At 53.9% G+C, this 20147-nt stretch overlaps 3 protein-coding genes across 13 annotated transcripts in view; 2 read left to right on the forward strand and 1 right to left on the reverse strand.

Annotated features, from left to right (window-relative positions):
• The window catches only part of STYXL1 (serine/threonine/tyrosine interacting like 1), a 63008-nt gene extending 54418 nt beyond the window's left edge, over positions 1-8590 (forward strand). For 9 of the 11 annotated variants that reach the window (XM_046666302.1, XM_046666303.1, XM_046666301.1 and 6 more), the window contains one exon: positions 7583-8590. In XM_046666302.1, coding sequence (XP_046522258.1) covers positions 7583-8064 — 482 coding nt within the window. In that variant the 3' untranslated portion in view covers positions 8065-8590. The remainder of the gene's footprint in view (positions 1-7582) is intronic. The other 2 variants (XM_046666298.1, XM_046666308.1) reach the window with 2 other exon arrangements.
• Positions 8591-8893: 303 nt separating this feature from the next.
• TMEM120A (transmembrane protein 120A) lies at positions 8894-15084 on the forward strand. Its single transcript, XM_046666310.1, has 12 exons — positions 8894-9025; positions 10672-10790; positions 10996-11112; positions 13140-13199; positions 13422-13517; positions 13594-13683; positions 13885-13950; positions 14043-14104; positions 14206-14298; positions 14427-14491; positions 14591-14659; positions 14746-15084. The coding sequence occupies exons 1-12, from the start codon at positions 8945-8947 to the stop codon at positions 14857-14859; spliced, it is 1032 nt and encodes a 343-aa protein (XP_046522266.1). The 5' UTR covers positions 8894-8944; the 3' UTR covers positions 14860-15084.
• A 145-nt stretch (positions 15085-15229) lies between these two features.
• The window catches only part of LOC124241925 (NADPH--cytochrome P450 reductase), a 63803-nt gene continuing 58885 nt past the window's right edge, over positions 15230-20147 (reverse strand). Inside the window, exons 10-17 of the mRNA XM_046666297.1 lie at positions 19495-19611; positions 19277-19395; positions 17190-17371; positions 16873-17022; positions 16220-16490; positions 15989-16134; positions 15825-15910; positions 15230-15735 (exon numbers count right to left, since the gene is read on the reverse strand). Of these exons, the coding sequence (XP_046522253.1) occupies positions 15591-15735; positions 15825-15910; positions 15989-16134; positions 16220-16490; positions 16873-17022; positions 17190-17371; positions 19277-19395; positions 19495-19611 (1216 nt within the window). The 3' untranslated portion in view covers positions 15230-15590. The remainder of the gene's footprint in view (positions 15736-15824; positions 15911-15988; positions 16135-16219; positions 16491-16872; positions 17023-17189; positions 17372-19276; positions 19396-19494; positions 19612-20147) is intronic.

The following is a 20147-nucleotide window of genomic DNA, read 5'->3' on the forward strand; positions in this document are numbered from 1 at the left end:
TCTATGAATTTCCCTCTCAGTACTGCCTTTGCTGCATCCCATGAGTTTGGTATGTTGTATTTCCATTTTCATTTGTCTCAAGATATTTTTTGATTTCTCTTTTGGTTTCTTCTTTGACCCATTGGTCGTTCAGTAGCATGTTGTTTAATCTCCACATATTTGTAAATTTTCCAATTTTCTTCTTGTAATTGATTTCTAGTTTCATACCATTGTGATCAGAAAAGATGCTTGATATGATGTCAATCTTTTTAAATTTATAAGACTCGTTTCATAGCCTAACACATGATCTATCCTGGAGAATGTTCCATGTGCACTTAAGAAGAGTGTGTAGGGGCTGGCTCCGTGGCTGAGTGGTTAAGTTCGCGCGCTCCGCTGCGGTGGCCCAGGGTTCGGATCCTGGGCGCAGACATGGCACCGCTCGTCAGGCCACATTGAGGCAGCGTCCCACATCCCACAACTAGAAGGACCTGCAACTAAGATGGGCACAGTTGTGGGGGGGGGGGGGGGTGGGGGAGATAAAGCAGAAAAAAAAAAAAAGATTGGCAACAGTCGTTAGTCCAGGTGCCAATCTTTAAAAAAAAAAAAAAAAAAAAAGAAGAATGTGTATTCTGCTGCTATTGGCTGGAATATTCTGTAAACATCTGTTAAGGCCATCTGGCTTAACATGTAGTTTATGTCCGAAGTTTCCTTATTGATTTTCTGTCTGGATGATCTATCTATTGATGAAAGTGGGGGTAGTAAAGTCTCCTACTATTGTCGTATTGCTGTCTATTTCTCCATTTAGGTCTGTTAATATTTGCCTTGTATCTTTAGATGCTCCAGTGTAATGTCCTCTTGTTGGATTGACCTGTTTGTCATTATATAATGGCCTTCTTTGTCTCTGTCTCAAAGTCTCTTTTGTTTGATGTAGGTAAAGCTACCTCAGCCAGCTTTTAGTTTCCATTTGCATGGAATATCTTTTTCCATCCTTTCACTTTCAGTCTGTGTGTATTTTTACATCTGAAGTGAGTCTCTTAGACAGTATATAAATGGATCTTCCTTTTTTAAGCATTTAGCCACTCTATGTCTTTTGATTAGAGAATTTAGTTCATTTACATTTAAGGTAATTATTGACTAGTATAGACTTATTGCCATTTTGTTGATTGTTTTTCTGGCTGTTTTGTAATTCCTTTGTTCTTTTCTTCTTCTCTTGCTCTCTTCCTTTGTGATTTGATGATTTTCTATATTGGTGTGCTTAGATTCCTTTCTCTTTCTCTTTTGTATATTTACTACAGGTTTTGCTGTGTGGTTACCATGAGGCTCACATAAAACAACTTATATTTATAATAGGCTTTTCTAAGTTGATAACAACTTAAGTTCAAGTGCATTCTGAAGCTTTACATTTTTACTCCTCCTGCCATTTTATGTTTTTGATTTCACAGTTTATATCTTTTTATCTTGTGTATCCATTAACAAATTATTGTAGTTATAGATATTTTTAGTATTTTTGTCTTTCATTCTTCATACTAGATATATAAGTGATTAACCCACCACCTTTACAACAGTATTCTGAATTTTACTATGTATTTACCTTTACCAGTGAGATTTATACTTTCATATGTTTTCCTGTTACTAATTAGTGCCCTTTCATTTCAGCTTAAAGAAATGCCTTTAAAATTTCTTGTAATGCCAGTCTGGTGCTGAGGAGCTCCTTCAGCTTTTGCTTGTCTGGAAAACTCTTTAGCTCTTCTTCAATTCTGAAGGACAACTTTTCTAGGTGGAGTATTCTCGGTTAGCAATTTTTTTTAACATACTGTGCCAGTTCCTTCTGGCCTGCAAAGTTTCTGCTGAAAATTTGCTGATGGTCGTATGGGGGTTCCCTTGTATGTAACAAGTTGTTTTTCTCTTGCTGCTTTTAAGAGTCTCTCCTTGTCTTTAACTTTTGACAATTTACTTATAATATGTCTTGGTGTGTATCTCTTTGGGTTCATCTTGTTTGAAACTTCCTGGATCTAGATATCTGTTTCCTTCCCCAGGTTAGGGAAATTTTCAGCCTTTATTTCTTGAAATAAGTTTCATGCCCCTTTCTTTCTATCTTCTCCTTCTGGGACCCCTGTAATGTGAATATTGATCCTCTTGATGTTGTCCCATAAGTCCTTTAAGCTATCTTCACTCTTTTTCTTTTATTTTCTTTTTGCTGAGGAAGATTTGCCCTGAGCTAACATCTGTGCCAGTCTTCCTCTATTTTGTCTGTGGGTTGCTGCCACAGCATGGCCGCTGACAAGTGGTGTACATCTGTGCCCAGGAACTGAACCTGGGCTGCCAAAGTGAAGTGTGCCAAGCCTAACCACTAGGCCATGGGGCTGGCCCCTATCTTCACTCTTTTTCACTTTCTTTTTCTGCTGATTGGATGAGTCCCACTGCCCTGTCTTTGAGTTCACTAATCTTTTCTTCCACTTCATCTAGTCTGCTGTTGAATCCTTCTATGGTATTTTTTTTTAGTTCAGTTATTGTATTCTTCAGTTCTGTAATTTTTTTTTTTAAAGATTTTATTTTTCCCTTTTTCTCCCCAAAGCCCCTCTGGTACATAGTTGTATATTCTTCGTTGTGGGTCCTTCTAGTTGTGGCACGTGGGACGCTGCCTCAGCGTGGTTTGACGAGCAGTGCCATGTCCGCGCCCAGGATTCGAACCAGTGAAACACTGGGCCGCCTGCAGCAGAGCGCGTGAACTTAACCACTTGGCCACAGGGCCAGCCCATCAGTTCTGTAATTTTTGTTTGATACTTTCTTATATTTTCTGTCTCTTAGTTGAAATTGTTACTTTGTTCATGCATTATTCTCCTGACCTCAGTGAGCATCTTTATGACTGTTATTTTGAACTCTTTATCAGGTAAATCATGTATCTCTATATCATCAAGATGTTCTTCTGAGGTTTTATCTTTTTTTAAAAAAATTAATTAATTATTTATTTATTTGAGGAAGATCAGCCCTGAGCTAACTTCTGCCAGTCCTCCTCTTTTTGCTGAGGAAGACTGGCCCTGAGCTAACATCCATGCCCATTTTCCTCCAGTTTATATGTGGGACGCCTACCACAGCATGGCTTGCCAAGTGGTGCCATGTCGCACCTGGGATCTGAACTGACGAACCCTGGGCTGCTGAAGCAGAACGTGCGCACTTAACCGCTGCGCCCCGGGGCTGGCCCCATGAGGTTTTATCTTGTTCTTTTGTTTGGAACATATTCCTTTGTTTCTTCATTTTCTTTGACTCTCTCTGTTGGTTTCTATACATTAGATAAGACAGCCACCTCTCAGTCTTGAAGGAGTGGCCTGGAGATGAACCTTATTGTTTAGCCCTTCCCTAGTTCTTGGTTGTCTCTCAAACCTTTTTGGTTGTGCAAGCAGCCTACTTTGTACTTAGTGGCTCCTAGTAGTTGAGGGCATGGCAAGACTTGTCACTGTCCCAGAGGAGAGAATCTCAGTCTGTACCTTGATTCAGCCTGATTGGACGCCAGACCCTCAAGCAGCAGCTTTTAAAGTGGGCAAATATACGTCTTTCAGGGGAAGACTGGAAGATGGAAGTTTCTGTTTGCTCCCTCTGCACTGAGCCTTGGGGTGATAGACAGTTAAGAACTATTACTTTGTTTGCTACTGTCCTGTTGAACCCATGAATACAAGCCCCACTAGGCACCTGCTTTTAATTCTTTTGGGTCCATACCCGGAGTGGAATTGCTGGATCATATGGTAATTCTATTTTTACTTTTCTGTGGAACCACTATACTGTTTTCCATCACAGCTGCACCATTTTACATTCCTACCGACAGCACATAAGTTTCCAAATTGTGCCTACACTTATTGTGCAACACTTGTTCTTTTTTTTTTTTTTTTTTGGTAAGGAAGATTTGCTCTGAGCTGACATCTGTTGCCAGTCTTCCTCTTTTTTTGGCTTGAGGAACCTTATCCCTGAGCTAACATCTGTGCCACTCTTCCTCCATTTTGTATGTGGGGTGCCTCCACAGCCTGGCTAATGAGTGGAACAGGTTCGTGCCCGGGGATCTGAACCCATGAACCTGGGCTGCCGAAGTGGAGCATGTGGAACTTTAACCATTTGGCCACAGGGCTAGCCCCTTATTTTCTGTTTGTTTAATAGTAGCCATCCTAATGGCTATGAAGTGGTATCTCATTGTAGTTTTTCTCTCCCTCTCTTTTTTATTGTGTTAAAATACACCTAACATAAAATGGACCATCTTAACCGTGTTTTAAGTGTGCAGTTGAGTGGTGTTAAACACATTCATGCTGTTGTGCAGCCGTCACCACCATCCATCCTCATAACTCTTTTCATCTTGTAGAATTGAAACCCTCTACAGGTATACCTCGTTTTATTGTCCTTCACTTTATTGTGCTTCACAGAGACTGTGTTTTCACAAGACCCCCCACCAGCAAAAAGATTATGACTTGCTGAAGGCTCAGGTGATGGTTAGTATTTTTTAGTAATAAAGTATTTTTTAATTAAGGTATGTATATTGTGTTTTCAGACATAATGCTATTGTACACTTAATAGATTACAATACAGTGTAAACATAACTTTTATATGCACTGGGAAACCAAAAAAAATCATGTGACTTGCTTTTTTGTGATACTCACTTTATTTCAGTGGTCTGGAACTGAACCCACAATATCTCTGAGGAATGCCTGTACCTATTAAACAATAAATTTCCATTCTCCCCTACCCCAGCGACCACCATTCTGCTTTCTGGCTCTATGATTTTGACTCTTCTAGGTACCTCATATAGGTGGATCACACAGCATTTGTCCTTTTGTGACTGGCTTATTTCACCTTGCATAATGCCCTCAGGGTTCATTCATGTTGCAGCACATGTCAGAATTTCCTTCCTTGTTAAGGCTGAATAATACTCCCTTGTATATATATATATATATACAACGTTTTGCTTATCCATTCATCCATTGATGGATACTTAGGTCGCTTCCATGTTTTAGCTACTGTGAACAACGCTGCTATGAATATGGGTGTATAAACGTCTCTTTGAGACCCTGCTTTCAATTCATTTGGGTATATACCCAGAAGTGGAATTGTTGGGTCATACAGTAATTCTATTTTTAATTTTTTGAGGAATCTCCATGCTGTTTTCCACAGTGGCTGTACCATTTTATATTCCCACCAACAGTGCACAAGAGTTCCACTTTCTCCACATCCTTGCCAGTGCTTCTTGTTTTCTGTTTGTTTGATGGTAACCATCCTAATGGGGGTGAGGTGGTATCTTTATGTAGTTTTAATTTGAATTTCCCTAATGATTAGTGATGTTGAGCAAATATTTTTATGAGCTTATTGGCAATTTGTATATCTTCTTTGGAGAAATGTCTGTTCAAGTCCTTTGCCCATTTTTTAATTGAGTTGTTTGTTTTTTGTTGTTGAGCTTTAGGAGTTCCTTATATATTCTTCATATTAACACCTGGATATATATCTGGATATAAATCAGATATATGATTTACAAATGTTTCCTCCCATTCTGTGGCTTGCCTTTTTACTCTGTTGATTGTATCTTTTTTTCTTTTGAAGATTGACACCTGAGCTAACATCTGTTACATCTGTTGCCAAGCTTCTTTTATTTTTCCTCCTTCTTCTCCTCAAAGCCCCCCAGTACATAGTTGTATATTCCAGTTGTGAGTGCCTCTGGTTGTGCGATGTGGGATGCCACCTCAGCATGGCCTGATGAGTGGTGCCATGTCCGTGCCCGGGATCCAAACTGGCAAAACCCCGAGCCGCTGAAGCAGAGGGCACAAACTTAACCGCTCGGCCATGGGACCGGCCCCTGATTGTGTCTTTTGGTGCACAGAAGTTTTTAATTTGATATAGTTCAATTTGTCTATTTTTTCTTTTATTGCTTGTGCTTTTGGTGACTTATGCAAGAAATCATTGCCAAATTCAATGTCATGAAGCTTTTCCCTTATGTTTTATTCTAAGAGTCTTATAGTCTTAGCTCTTACGCTTAGATCTTCAATCCTTTTGAGTTAATTTTGTACATGGTATAAGGTAAGGATCCAACTTCGTTCTTTTGCATGTGGATATCCAGTTTCCCAGTACCATTTGTTGAAAACACTGTCCTTTCTCCATTGAATGTTTTGGCACCCTCGTTGAAACCATTTGACCAGATATGTGAGGGTTTATTTCTGGGCTTTCTGTTCTATTCCATTGGTTTAAATGTCTGTCTTTATGTCAGTACTGTACCATTTTGATTACTATAGGTTTGTAATAACTTCAAAGGCTTGAAATTGGGAAGTGTGAGAATTCCAACTTTGTTCTTCTTTTTTCAAGATTGTTTTGGCTATTAGGGGATCCCTTGAGATTCCATATGAATTTTAGGACGGGTTTTTCTAGTTCTGCAGAAATGCTGTTAGGATTTTGATAGAGATTGCATCAAATCGATATTCACTTTGGGTGGTATTGACATCTTAACAATATTGTCTTCCAATCCGTGTCCATGGGACGTTCCTCTTATTTATGTCTTCTTTAATTTCTTTCAGCAACATTTTGTAGTTTTCAGGGTACAAGTCTTCTGCCTCCATGGATAAGTTTATTCCTAAGTATTTTATTCATTTTGATGCTGTTGTAAATGGGATTTTCTTAATTTCCTTTTCAGATTGTTCATTGTTAGTGTATAGATATGCAATGGATTTTGACTGATTTTGTATCTTGCAGCTTTGCTGAATTCCTTTATTAGTTCTAACTAATAACTAATAGGTCTTTTTGGTCTATCTTTAAGGTTTTCTACTTATAAGATCATGCCATCGGCAAACAGAGATCATTTTACTACTTCCTTTCCAATTTGGATGCCTTTTCTTTCTTTCTTTTTTTGCCTAATTGCTCGAGTTAGGACTTCTAATACAGTGTTGAATAGAAGTGGTAAAAGCGAGCATCTTTGCCTTGTTCCTGATCTTAGAGGGAAAGCTTTCAGACTTTCACACTGAGTATGATGTTATATGCTTTCATATATGACCTTTATTATTTTGAGGTCGTTTCCTTCGATTCCTAGTTTGTTGAGACACCACGTTTGCCTTTTCCTTTTTCCTCTGTCCTCAATCCAGATGGAGACCAGCCTGTCACCTTCCTTCATGTAACAACCCTTCCTGCATTTTAGGCTGGATGCCTGAAAGAAGGGAGCTTTGATTTTCCTTCTTCAGAGAATTTGCCTGTGGTTCTCTTCCTCTTTCCATTAATCTACCCACTCACAACACAAACCTTTGCTGAGGCTGCACTGCGTGCCAGGCTTGGGCAAGCTGCTTTCCTGCCTTGCGAGGGTTCACACACGCTGCCTTAGTCTTCACAGGAACCATCTGAAACAAGAAGGACTTCTGTGTCCACATTGAGAAGCAGAGGTATAGAGGGACTTGCCCAAGGCAGAGCCAGCTCTGAAGACTCCTTGCCCTAATGTATTAATCCCAAGCTGCTGCTGTTTCTGTGTCCGGCCCTTAAGCCACGTTGCTGGCCCCTGGATGAGTGCCTCCTGTCCTTCCTGAGCTGGCTCTGATGGAGGTGGAAAGGGCCCAGGTGCAATCCTGAAGTCTGCTTTCTTTTCTTGCATTCACAGAGGTCCTGGGCCTATGTCAAGAAGTGCCAAAACAACATGTGTCCAAATCAGGGCTTGGTGACTCAGCTGTTGGAGTGGGAGAAGATCGTCCTTGGAGACTTGGTCACAGACATCAAGGATCTCTACTGATCTTCTCTGTGGCCCAGCTATGGGTCCTGAAGAACCTTGGTTGGGGGCATGTTGTGTATAGTGGGCCAAAGGCAGTAACCAGGTTGATGTGGAAGGAGAAGGCCTCTGCTGCCTGGAACCTCATGTCAGCCTCCTGCAGTGGTTCTTCCCAGGCTCCTCCTTCACACCACACAGCAGGTGCAGTCTGCTCGGACTCAGCGACTGCCCCCATCCCTGGGGCATTCTGGACCACCCCCACTGCACTCCTGAGGCTGCCTCTGGAAGGCTGCCAGAGCAGCTGCCCCACGTGCCCCCATGACTTGGAGGCTGCTTGGGGGGAGCTCCAGGGGTTCCCACCTTGTGCTGGTCCATAGGGGGTGTCACAGTACTCGCCCATGAGTGGAGATCCCCCAGCCCCAGCCTAGGCCCTGGCCCCAGGCTCCACGGCTCTGAGAGGCTCCTGGCACAAGCGCACAGCCTTGCCTCATCCCCTGCCCGCCTCAAACGGAAGCCCAAGTCCTCAAGGAGTGGGGTTTTGCCAGAGGTGTAAGGGCTTTTCAGGCAGCACGGGCTTTATTCGGGGTCTGAGCTGGGACAGAGCCTAGGGATGGCTGCAGAGCAACGGCTGTCGGTTAGGGAGCTCCTGGTAGGCAGGGCAGAGCCGTTGGAAAGTTTTGGGCAGGGACATGGTGGGGATTAGTCTTCTGTTTTAGGAAGGGCCGTCTGGTGGCTGTGTGAAGGGACAGTAGCAGTGAGCCTGAGGCAGAGAGACAGTAAGGTGGCTGCTATAAAAATCCAGGCGAGAGAAGAGGCTCGTAATCCCGTCCCCGCAGAGGCGCCGCTTCCCAAGGGCGAAAGTGTTTGAGGCAGGTGTCACCTCCCTGGGCCTTGGTTTACTTCCAGCCTGACGGGCAAGGCCACCGCCAGCTGCACCAAGGGGTTGGCGCGACCCGTGCAGCCGAGAGATGGGCCGCCACCGCCCCAGCCCGGGCGGGGAGTAGCGGGGCGGGGAGTAGAGAGGCTAGCGGCCTCAGGCACACGTGGCCCCGCCCCGGGGCCGCCCCGGGCGCTGATTGGCTCAGGCGGAGGGCGGGACCAGCGCGTTTGCGGCTCGAGGCCTTTTCCTATTGGTGGTCGCGGCGGCGCGAGCCCGGAAGCGGGCGGGGGGGGCGGCGGAGGCGGGGGCTCCTAGGACCGCGGAGGTTGCGGCGCTGTCCTCCAGTCGCGGCTTGTCCGGCGCGTGGCCCGGCAGCCATGCAGCCCCCGCCCCCGGGCCCGCTGGGCGACTGCGTGCGGGACTGGGAGGAGCTTCAGCAGGACTTCCAGAGCATCCAGGTGAGCGCCAATGCGGGCGCCCATTGGTCTCCAGCTTCGTCTGTCTGGCTCGAGGTCAAGGGTCGGGCAGCCCCAGGTCAGGCAGCGGGGAGCTCGGGGTCAGGGGTCGGGGACCCTGGCGTCGTTCCCGAGGGCGGCGAGGCCCCGGGTCCCGGTGTCGCCGGCTGGACCCTCTTCTCGGCCCCAAATGAGTGTCCGGTCGCGGCGCCCTTCTGCCGCGCGGCCGCCGCGACCCCGGCGGGACCCCACTGCGCCAGGCGGACTCGGGCCTCTCGCCGGGGCCTTGGAGAGCGGCCGCCGGAGTCAGAGCTGGCCCGGCCCAGTCTTGGGGCGGTCACTTAGCCGGCGTGCCGTGGGCGCTGACCGGCCGGAGCTGCGAGCAGCGCGTCCCCGCCCTCGGGCAGCGGTCTGGGCTCAGTGCGGCCAGGGGAAGTGGTGGTGAGGTGAAGTCCCGGCCTGGATGGGGGCCGGGCCTGGCCGGTCCAGGATGAAGGACAGCGCCCACGAAGACAGGACCATGTGGCTGCTGCACAGAGAAGGAGGGGCGAAGTGGGCCGGCCAGACTCTGCAGGAACCTCAGGGGCCTGGCCGGGACTGGGGTCTCTCTGAGGCCAGTGGGGAGCCATGGGAGGATTGTCTGCACCTCACTCGTATGGGCCACTGTGGTGTTCTGGGGGAAGGCCAGGGAGGAGGAGGCTGCTGGCCTCCCGGCGACAGGAGATGGTGGTGGCTTGGGTGGGCAGAGGTGGCACAAGCTGGGTTTCTGAGGGGGTGTGGTGGCTCTTCCTGGGCGTGAGAAACAAGACCCAGACAAGGTAGAGCCCACGCCAGCTGGGCACTTGATCAGGGCTTGCCTCTCCTGGTCTGGTGCCAGCCCCTTCCTGTCCGCATTGAAGCCCAGCTGCCCCCTGGCCTGGCCACGCCTGCTGCGGTTGGCGCTGCTGCCCAGAGTCCTGGGCAGAGCAGACCAAGTCTCCCCGCCTGGCCACCACTGTCCTGGCCTCGGCCCCTGCCTCATCTTCCTCACACCGCCCCTTGCCCAATCTCCAGGCTGCTTCTCGAGATTCACCCACCAGGGCAAAGTGCTCTGGGAAGCCTTAGGCCAAAGGTGCTGGGGGAGGGGTAGAGGGGCTAGCCTTATAGCAGGAAGTCCAAGGGCGGAAGCCTGATGACCTTTAAGCTGGAAGCAAGATGCTGGGAGTGCTGGAGCAGAGGGCATCTTGGATAGGTTCAACTCCCCCCCGCTCTTGCAGGCTGGCTGGGCAGGAGGGTCTGAGAGGGCAGGGGTGGCTTCAGGCAGCCTGCCTGGTCCAGAAGGTGGACCTGTGGTCCTGGAGTCCAGACTCAGGGTAGGGAGAGAGCAGAGGAACAACTAGTAGATGGGGTGAGGCTGAGAAAACCTTCAGGGAACTAGCCTGTTTCTGGGAGAGGGGTGCCGCGGGGGCTTCTGGGCTTGCAAGAAGAACCCTATCTCCTTGCCTGCCTTGGGGAGAGAGCACCCTCAAGGAGGTCCCTGGGCTGGCACAGCTGGCTGCCTCCTTTCCTGCTCAGACCCTCTCAAGGAGCCCTGGGGGCGTTCCTGCCCAGCAGGCTCTGGCTCAGGGGCTTCACAGTCAGCCCAAGCCTTCCCCCAACCCGGTCCCCAGGAGACCCACCGGCTGTACCGCCTGAAGCTGGAGGAGCTGACCAAGCTGCAGAACAGCTGTACCGGCTCCATCACTCGACAGAAGAAACGGCTCCAGGAGCTGGCCCTCCTCCTGAAGAAGTTAGGACCCCCCCCCTCAAGCTCCCGCATACCCCCCTAGCCTTGGGCTGGGAGTAGGTGGCTGGCCTGGTGGGGTGGACGGCTGGTGCTGACTCCTGGAGCGTCCCTGGGCATGGCTTCTCCCGTTTGCCCTCCTGCCCCACCGGTGTCAGGTGTGATACCTGGTGCCTCCTGCTCTGACTCTGGCTTCTGGCCCCACCTGCAGATGCAAATCTTCCCTCCCGTCGGGGGCTGAGGAGGCCGCCCAGGAGCTGGAGAACCAGATCAAGGAGCGCCAAGGCCTCTTCTTCGACATGGAGGCCTATTTGCCCAAGAAGAATGGGTGAGACCCCTCGCCCAAGCTCAGTTCACAGCCACTCCTGGGAGAGAGGCCTGAAGCCCTGTCTTCCTCTGCTTGGTTGTTCAGTCAGCAAAGCTCCCTGGACCCGCTCTGGCTGAGCACTCGGGCACAGCCCCATGTCAGGGGAGACAGCCCGAGCGACAGTGATGGCTCGCCACGATGAGTACTTTGTGGGGGTATACAGGGAATGGGGGAGCCCTGTGAGGCCCCTAACCCAGCCCAGGAGGTCAGAGGGAGCCTCCTGGAGTGAGTGGTGCCTGAGCCAAGTGTAAAGAATAAAGGGGTGGGCGGGGCAGACACGGGAAGGTGATGGCCAGAGCTCAGCATGGGAGGTGAGAGGTCACAGTAAGACCACAGGGGGAGCCAGGCTGCAGAGTTTGCCTCAGCCCAGTAGGCGGGGGACAGTGACAGGTCAGATATGCACTTAGATCAGCCCTAGTCACCCAGGAGGATGGGCAGGGGACAGGGCAGGACCCTAGGCTGAGCGAAAAACATCCAGCAGAGACTGCAGGCAGTGGGAGAGTGCAACAGGGAGAAAGCATGTCCCACAAGGTAAGGAAAGAAGGCGTGGTCAGTGGCCTCAGATCAGACGGCCCACCGGGGTCACATGTCATAAGGAAGGGGAAATGTTTCACTGGAAGTCGGGCTGACCCAGGATGGTGTTGGTGGAAGTGGATGTTGGGGATGACAGGAGAGCCGAGCAGGCAGCCAAGTTTAGGCCACTCTTCAGAAACTTGGCTGTGAGTGGAAGCAGAAACTAGTAACTAGAAACTGGTCACTAAAACTTGGCACGAGGGTTTCGGGGCATGTGTAGGTGTGTGTTTAGGTTTGTTTGCACACAGGAAAGACTTGGGCATCTCTACTGCTGAGAGGTGGGGCCAGCAGAGGGGAGAGACCCAGGAAAGGGGTGCTAAGCGATGGAGGGAAGTCCCTGGGGAGATGGGCTGGGCTGGGCCAGGCCCTTCCTCTTTGGGATGGGAGGCGGCAGGCGGGGAGATGTTGGCTGCTGGAGGGACACGGGATGGAGGGTTTGCAGGAGAGGGTTGGATGAGGCCGTCGCTGGGAATGGGATAGGGAGCTAGCGGCGATGGGGAGAGGCAGCCTGGCAGCCTGGTTGGAGTCCCGCCGTGCCCGAGTCCCTTTGCACCCTTGGGCAAGTCCCCTAACCACTCTGAGCTGGTCCATGTGGCTTGAGTGTGAACAAGAGCCCCTGTGTGGGTGCAGCTGCCTGTACATGGCTGACTTTCGGGTCACCTCTCAGAGTTTCCCTGGCAGAGAAGGAAGAGATGAGCTTTGTTGGTGGGTGTGATGGCAGTGCAAGGAGCTGGGAGTCACGGGGTTGGCAAGAAAGTGGTTGACATGTGAAGGAGGGTGTGGGGACTCAGCTGGCTCAGGAAAGGAGAACAGTCAGGAGGGCCTGGAAGCCTCAGGGAGGGGAGGGTCCAAGTGGTGGAATGGTCCTGGCAGGTGGGCGCTTGGGGTCAGAATACAACCAGCTTCTGAGGAGGCCATTCTGGGTTGGGAGGAGGTCCTGGGGTGGCTGCGGACGTGGGTTGCTGCAGTGAACTCAGGGCTGAGGGTGCTCGAAGTGGCAGGAACTGTAGGGTAGGTGATAGATGGTGATCATGCACAGGGGCATTGAGTCCACTGCCCAGGCGATCTGAGATGTGGGCACGGCTTCCGAGGGGTGGGGGGAGAGCCAGGCTGCCCTTGAGGCCCTGAGGTGGGGGAGCTTGGGGGCAGAGGAGGGAGGGAGGGGAGGTCAGTGTGCCCTGGAGCAGGATTTGGGAGCAGGCAGGGAGAAAGGCCGGGCATCAGTGTTTCCCATGCAGTTGGTCTGTACATCCTCAAGGTCAGAACTCAAAGCCAAGGCCATGGGAAGGCTGGGTGGGGTGGTGACCCGGATCTTGGCCAGGCCTGGCCCACCTGGCGGGCTCTGTGCCCTTTGGCTTCCCTCTCAGTCAGAGCCTCTCCTCACCTGGTCTCTCCCCTCCACCTCCCCCCAATAGGTTGTACCTGAGCCTGGTTCTGGGCAACGTCAACGTGACCCTCCTGAGCAAGCAGGCTAAGTAATTTGTAGTGGGCTGGGTCTCAACCCTGCTCTCCCGGGTTCTTTCCATTTCTGCCCCAGCTTCCCTGGCTAAGCCTTGGGGTTCAGGGACTGCTCCCCCGTGCTGGTCCCATGCCACCCACAGAAGTGTGTCCAGAGCAGGAGCCTCTCTCCTTGGGCGGAGGCGAGGGTGGGCGCCACCAGCACTTCAGACTGTCCCATGAGCGTGTGCCCACCCCAGGTTCGCCTACAAAGACGAGTACGAGAAGTTCAAGCTCTACCTCACCATCATCCTCATCCTCATCTCCTTCACCTGCCGCTTCCTCCTCAACTCCAGGTGGGTGTCCCACTGCTTGGGGCTGGACCCTGCGCCCTCTCCAGCTCTGGCACCAACGCTCTGTACCCCTCCCCAGGGTGACAGACGCTACCTTCAACTTCCTTCTGGTCTGGTATTACTGCACCCTGACCATCCGAGAGAGCATCCTCATCAACAACGGCTCCCGGTGGGTGAGGGCGGGGCTGACCCTGGCTCCTGAGGTGGGTGGGGGCACTGGAGCTACCCGAGAAAGTTGCGGGGATGCCGTGGCCCTCTGAGGAGGAGGAACTGGGGGTACTGCTTTCTTCCCATCTCAGCCCCATCCTTGTCCCCGAGCACCAATCCTGGGGGCTGAGGGGACAGGAGTGACAGTGGCTTCCTGATACAGGATCAAAGGCTGGTGGGTTTTCCATCATTACGTGTCTACGTTCCTGTCAGGAGTCATGTTGACATGGTGAGTGGCCCAGCTTGGCTCCCAGGGCCCCGGGGCGGGACACAGAGATGGCGCCCCCCAAGCTCTCCACCTTCCTCTTCCTTCTGCCTTAGGCCTGATGGCCTCATGTATCAGAAGTTCCGGAACCAGTTCCTGTCCTTCTCCATGTACCAGAGTGAGTGTCTCGGGGTCCCTGGTCGGCTCAGCACTCGTCTGCAGGGAGGGCTGGGGAGAGGACTCTGGGCTCCAGCCCAGTCCTGACGCCGCTCTCCCCAGGTTTTGTGCAGTTCCTGCAGTATTACTACCAGAGCGGCTGTCTGTACCGCCTGCGGGCCCTGGGCGAGAGGCACACCATGGACCTCACTGTGGGTGAGTCGGCATGGCCGCCCTCTAGGATCCTGACAAGGCTGCTGGGAAGGCGGAGTCCTCTCCTCTCGACCCGGGTCAGGTGACATCTGTCCTTGGTTGTTCTCTGCTCTGTCCCTCCTTCCCTGCAGAGGGCTTCCAGTCCTGGATGTGGCGGGGCCTCACCTTCTTGCTGCCCTTTCTTTTCTTTGGACAGGTAAGTTTCTGTGCATGTCCCCGTCCACGTGGCTGTCCATCCCCTGCTCTGGCTTGAGTAGCAACTGCATTCTACTGTGTAAACTCCCCTCTCTCCCAGTTCTGGCAGCTTTTTAACGCGCTGACGTTGTTCAGCCTGGCCCGGGACCCTGAGTGCAAGGAGTGGCAGGTGAGCCAGGGCCCCTGGAAAAGGTGCTGGGGGGGGGGGGGGGGGCCATGGCGCGGCCCCCATCCTAACCGAGATTCCTCCCTTAGGTGCTCATGTGCGGCCTCCCCTTCCTCCTCCTCTTCCTCGGCAATTTCTTCACCACCCTGCGGGTTGTGCACCAGAAATTCCACAGTCAGCGGCACGGGAACAAGAAAGAATGAGGCTGGGCCTTCCCCTGCCTGCAGGCTCGGCTCCCTATGGCACCCCGGCCCGGAAGGGCTTCTGTACCCCATATGTTGAGGGAGTGGGGGGCTTCCCTCATCCGGGAGGGTCTCCCCTGGATTTTGTGGGCTCTGTGGGCCCCTAACGTTATGCTGGAGAGGAAGACCTGGGCCCCAGCCCTGCGGGGAGCTGGGGCCAGCGGCCTCAATAAAGGGAGAGGCACAGTGGTGGCTCCAGGTGTGTTCTCCATATGGCAGGGGCTCGGTGGCTCTCTGTGCCACCCTGGGTTCTTAGGGCTCCAGAGCTGTTGGTCTCTCTGCGTAGGTCTAACTAAACCCAGGTGGAGGCCCCAGATCCACTCAACGCAAATACAGAAAACAGAACTTTATTCTAAGGGCCAGAAGTTATTTAAAATTATTTACACTCATTGAAAATCACGTGGAAGGGGCAGGCCCCAGCTCAGCTGAGAGAGGAGCCCCTTTTGTATAGCCACTGGGCCTGAGGTGTTCACAAAGTGCGGGCCCGGTCACCCTTGGCCACGGGCCCTGGGGCTGGGGGGCTCTGGAGGGCACATCGTGGGCCCAGAACAGTCTGTCACTGGGCCTGCCTCTGGTGGCAAGGCCCAGCAGGAACTGCCTGGGAGACCAGCAGAAGGGAGTAAGGAAAGTGATTACATGGGCAGGCGAGTCTATAGAGCGAGAGGGTAGAGCAAGACTGTGCTGGGTCACTCCTAGCTCCACACGTCCAGCGAGTAGCGGCCCTTGGTCATCAGCTTCTTGATGTAGTCCACGGCCTGGGCATGCTCCATGGTCCCCAGCTCGGCCACGATGTCGTAGAACGTGTTCTGCACATCCCTCGCCATGTTCCGAGCATCCCTGGGGGCAGGAAGGAGGTGACACTGGGGGCTGGGCCAGGGGCCCCCAGACAGGCAGGCAGGGCCCCCCCTTCCACTGCCCTCACTCACCCGCAGACGTAGATGTGGGCACCTCCCTCATGGATCAGCTTCCACAGGTGCTCCTTGTCCCTTTTCAGTAAGTGCTGCACATAGACCTGGGGGCGGAGGGTGCCCGTGAGGAGGGCTGGCCCACAGCCCCCCAGCCCCCTTGAGCGGCCTGCCCACGGCCTCACCTTGTGGGCCTGCTCCCGGGAGAAGGCCACGTTGAGCTGGGTGAGGGAGCCGTCCCTGTGGAACTGGGCCAGCTCGTCGCGGTACAGGTAGTCCTCATCCGACCGGCGGCAGCCGTAGTAGAGCAGCGTCTCCCCCACCTCCTTGCCTGGGGCGGCAGCAGCTAGGGTTAGTCGTGGACCTGGCCTGACCCCATGCCGTCCCTGTCCCCGCCCCCGGGCCCATACACTCACCCTGCTGCTGCAGCCAGGCCCGCTCCTGGATGAAGCCTATGAAGGGGGCAATCCCAGTGCCAGGGCCCACCATGATGACGGGCGTGGTGGCCTTGAATGGCAGGCGGAACTGGGACTTGCGCACAAACATGGGCACCAGGGCCCGGCGGCCATTCTCCTTGGCGGGCTCCTTGGCCCGCAGCCAGGTGGTGGCCACACCTTTGTTGATGCGGCCAGTCTTGGTTTCATATTCCACAGCCACGGCACAAATGTGCACGGAGTTGGGGTGGACCTGGTTAGGGGGTCAGGAGTGAGTGTGGTAGCCTTGCCCGAGGCCCCTTCCCTCTCCTGCCACCCTGTCCCCTGAGCTGCCTCGGCATGGGGGCCCTGCTCGGGACCTGTTCACACCCTCTGAGGCACCCAAGCCGCCTCAGCCCCTTCGCAGCAGCGTCCCTGATGGGTTCTGGGCACCGGGGCTGAGAGCAGTCTGCAGTCTTATAGTCCAGCCTACTGGATGCACAGCTCGGGGACTCTCGAGCTGACTGCCCAGGCATTTGGGGCAGAGCTGGGCCGTGGCTCAGGGCACCTGTGCACCCCGAAGGAGCCAATGCTGTGCCTTCCATGCGTGGGCCGGGCCTCGAGCCCAGGGCTGACAGCAGCGCCGGCACCCCCACCTTGGAGGACGAGGCGATGGAGTAGTAGCGGGCCTGGAGCCGAGGCAGCAGCTCACACAGGTGGTCGATGGGGGGCCGCAGGGATGGGTAGTCCTGCAGGATGGCCAGGATGTGCCTCCGGGCCTCCACGACCCAGGTCAAGTACAACTCCTGAGGAAGACAGAATGCGGGTGAGACACGGGCGAGGGGACCCAGAGGCACAGGGGGCAACAGGGCTGAAGTTGGGCCCAAAACAGGCTTGGAGAATGGCTGGGAGCTGCAGCCCAGGGCTGCCGTGGTGGCACTCTGGGTTCTGGGGACGGGAGAGGTAGGCTTACCTTGCCCTCGCCTGAGGAGGAGGCCATTTTGCGCAACTGCTCCTGCTCGAAGGGCTCCGAGGCATACTGGGCCAGCTCGTAGAGCACGTTGGTGCGCGGCGGGTTGGTGATATCCAGATAGTAGGTGAGGGCCGTCCGGTAGGAGGTGGGGCAGGGGAACGGGTGTTTCTTGTTGGACTCCTCTGCAGGCGGAGAGAAGGCAGGATTTGGGGTTAGTGGCCACCACCCCGGATGCGGTGGGCGAAGCCCCAGGTCTGCTCTGCAGGAAGCAGGTGGCCCAGCTGGCACTGGAAGCGAGGCCAGCTCTTTCTGGTGCTTCCTTGGCCCTGGGGCAAAGCTCAGGCCTGACAGGCAGTCCTCCACAGAGGCGGGCATTGCTGGGGGAGGCCTGGCGCTCACTGTCCCCACTCCAGGAGAAGCTGAGCCCCTGTGGGGGGCCCTTTGCCTGCCGAGAGCTGCTCAGAGGGCAGAAGAGGCAGAGCTCCCCAAGTGTGTCCTGTCTGACCGTGGGCTGGGCCTGGTCCACTGTGGGGGCCCCAGGCTCATGACTGTGAGATGCCAATACTGAGGCCCTCACCTCTGATGGCAGGTTCACCTCCAGTCATTTTTGTGCTTGGACACACGTGGAGGTCTATACATGGGGCACCCAGAGGCCGAGCTCTTGGAGAGGCGTCCTGTACACGCCAGCCACCGGCACAGGCCCAGTGCCAGCCCTTGCTGGGCCCGTCCACTGCCACCCACCAACAAGCCGGCTCTACTGACCCCCTCCCCATAGTCAGGTTCCAGTGGAGCTGAGCCCGGGACCAAGCAAGACGCAGCTCCGTGTCTTAGAGGCGTGACTGTGGGCTTGTTTATTCCTGGGCACAAATGAGCCACCGGAGAACTGCCGAGGACACGTGGAGAGGGCCTGGCCTAGGACAGAGGCTCAGCGTTTAGGGGTCTGGGTCTGTCTGGAGGGGCTTGAACGTACTGAAGTATGACCTATGTAAAGTGTACAAGTCACACTTGTATGGCTTGGTGGATTTTCATGAACTGAACATGCTCACATAGCCAGCACCCAGACCAAGAAGCAGGTGTTCCCAGCACCCAGAACCCTCTTGAGCCGGGCCCAGAAGCCAGGGCTCAGGCCTTGCACTCCAGGGCACACAGGGTGTGTGAGCACGTCCTTTTTAAAGCTGCGCGTCTGCCTCCGTGGCCCTCTCTCTGCAGCTCTTGGCAGTAAAGGACCCATAGGGGCTCCGATTCTCCTGGGGGAGAGTGAGCAGCACAGCCTCTCCTAGCAAGGTCCCGTCTTTGAAGGCACAAGGAACATGCCCCACAGAGTGAGAGAACGGCCCACATGTGTACCCTCTGGGCTTCCACGTCGTGTTTGCATGGCAAATTCTGATATAAGTCAGTCGCCTCGGGTGCCGGTCCTCTCAAGGGGTGCCTCTGGAACTGCTGAGGGAGCAGCCCAGGCTGGGATCCCCGAGGACCACAGTGAGTGAGGCAGGGCCAGGTGGAGCTGGGCCCCAGGTCAGTGGAGAGTGGGGGCCCCACAGGGCTCACAGGGCGGCTCAGGTGGCAGCCCTAAGCGGCCTGGGGAAGCCCTGTCCCATGCTAGTGCCTCCTGCACTCCAAGTGCCCGGGATGGACCTGAGGGCTGTCAGTTGCTCACTCTGATCCCCGGGTGTACAGGGGAGGAGCCGGAGGCCCTGGAGAGGGAGAGGGCAGCCCCGGGCCCTCAGTGGCTAGTCATGGTAGAGCCAGAACTGAGGACCAGGGCCCTGGTCTGCAATCCCCTCTTCTCCACAGGACATGGGGGCTGGGTGGGCAGTCGGGACTAGCTCTGTCTCTGGGCACCCCTCCCTCCCTCAAGGGGCTGCCAGTGCAGGGATGGGGGGACCCCAAGGGAGACAGGCAGACCTAACAGCTACCTTTGCCCCCTGCCCTCTGAGTTTGCTCCAGAACCATCACCGTTAGGGCCTCTAGGCACCAGAGCTCAGGCCTGAGCACGAAAGTTCAACCTCTGGGACTTGCCAAGGGCCATTCCTACCAGCTGCCTTGGGCCAGGCAGGGAGGGGGGCGGGCTGGATTCCAGGACTCACCATCGAGATTGTTTAGGGACATGATGACGTCCAGGTCGGCACCCAGGATCTCGCCAAGCTGGTTGACCAGGGCAGAGTCATTGGCCGGGTAAACGGCCACATGGTCCCCGGATTCATACCTGGGGGGAGATGTGAGGTTCAGGAGGGTGGAAGGGGCTCTGCACCCAGATCAGGAGGCTCGAGTGAAGGTTCAGGGGAGGGGTGGCAGCAGCTGGTACCTGATTTTGGAATCTGAGATGTCTAATTCCAGGTGCATGAGGTGGCGCTCAGTTCCCTGGTTCAGCTTCCGGTTGGTGGTGACTACGGCCAAGAATGGATTCTTGGCATCAAAGGGGCTGGGTGGGGAGGAAAGCAGCTCAGTGATTGGCCAGGTCTTGCATCTGAATCCCCCACCCCCAAGGGACCTTCAGCTTTCATGGAACATAGGAACCTCAGAGCTGGCGTTTAAGGGCTACGAAGAAACCTCGCCAATTATGTAAAGGGTTCTCCCAGTGCAATCCAGGGCAGTGCTCCCAGCAACACCACAAAGTGGGCAGAGCTAGGTTATTAGTGTCCCACTGACACATAAGGAAACAGGCTGGGCCCTAAAAACCTGGGAGACCTTCCACACTCTGTACCCACTGGTGGGCTGAGTGCAGAGGAGGACTGGGCCCTTGAAGACGGCTCCCAAGACAGAAGGTGTCTGGGGTCCCCAAGTGACGGTGTGGAGCAGAGCTCCTTCCCTTACGTGCCCTGGACTGTGACAGGAACAGGAGATAAACTTTTACTCCATAAGGTCATTGAATGTTGGTGCTTCCTGTCACAGGTACAGCAGGACTGACTAAAGCTGGGCTGTGGTCTTGAATCCCAGGGGTACGGGGGGGACAGTCCT

This window comes from Equus quagga, chromosome 7, assembly GCF_021613505.1.
Source record: "Equus quagga isolate Etosha38 chromosome 7, UCLA_HA_Equagga_1.0, whole genome shotgun sequence".
In the NCBI taxonomy this organism is placed as follows: Eukaryota; Metazoa; Chordata; class Mammalia; order Perissodactyla; family Equidae; genus Equus; species Equus quagga.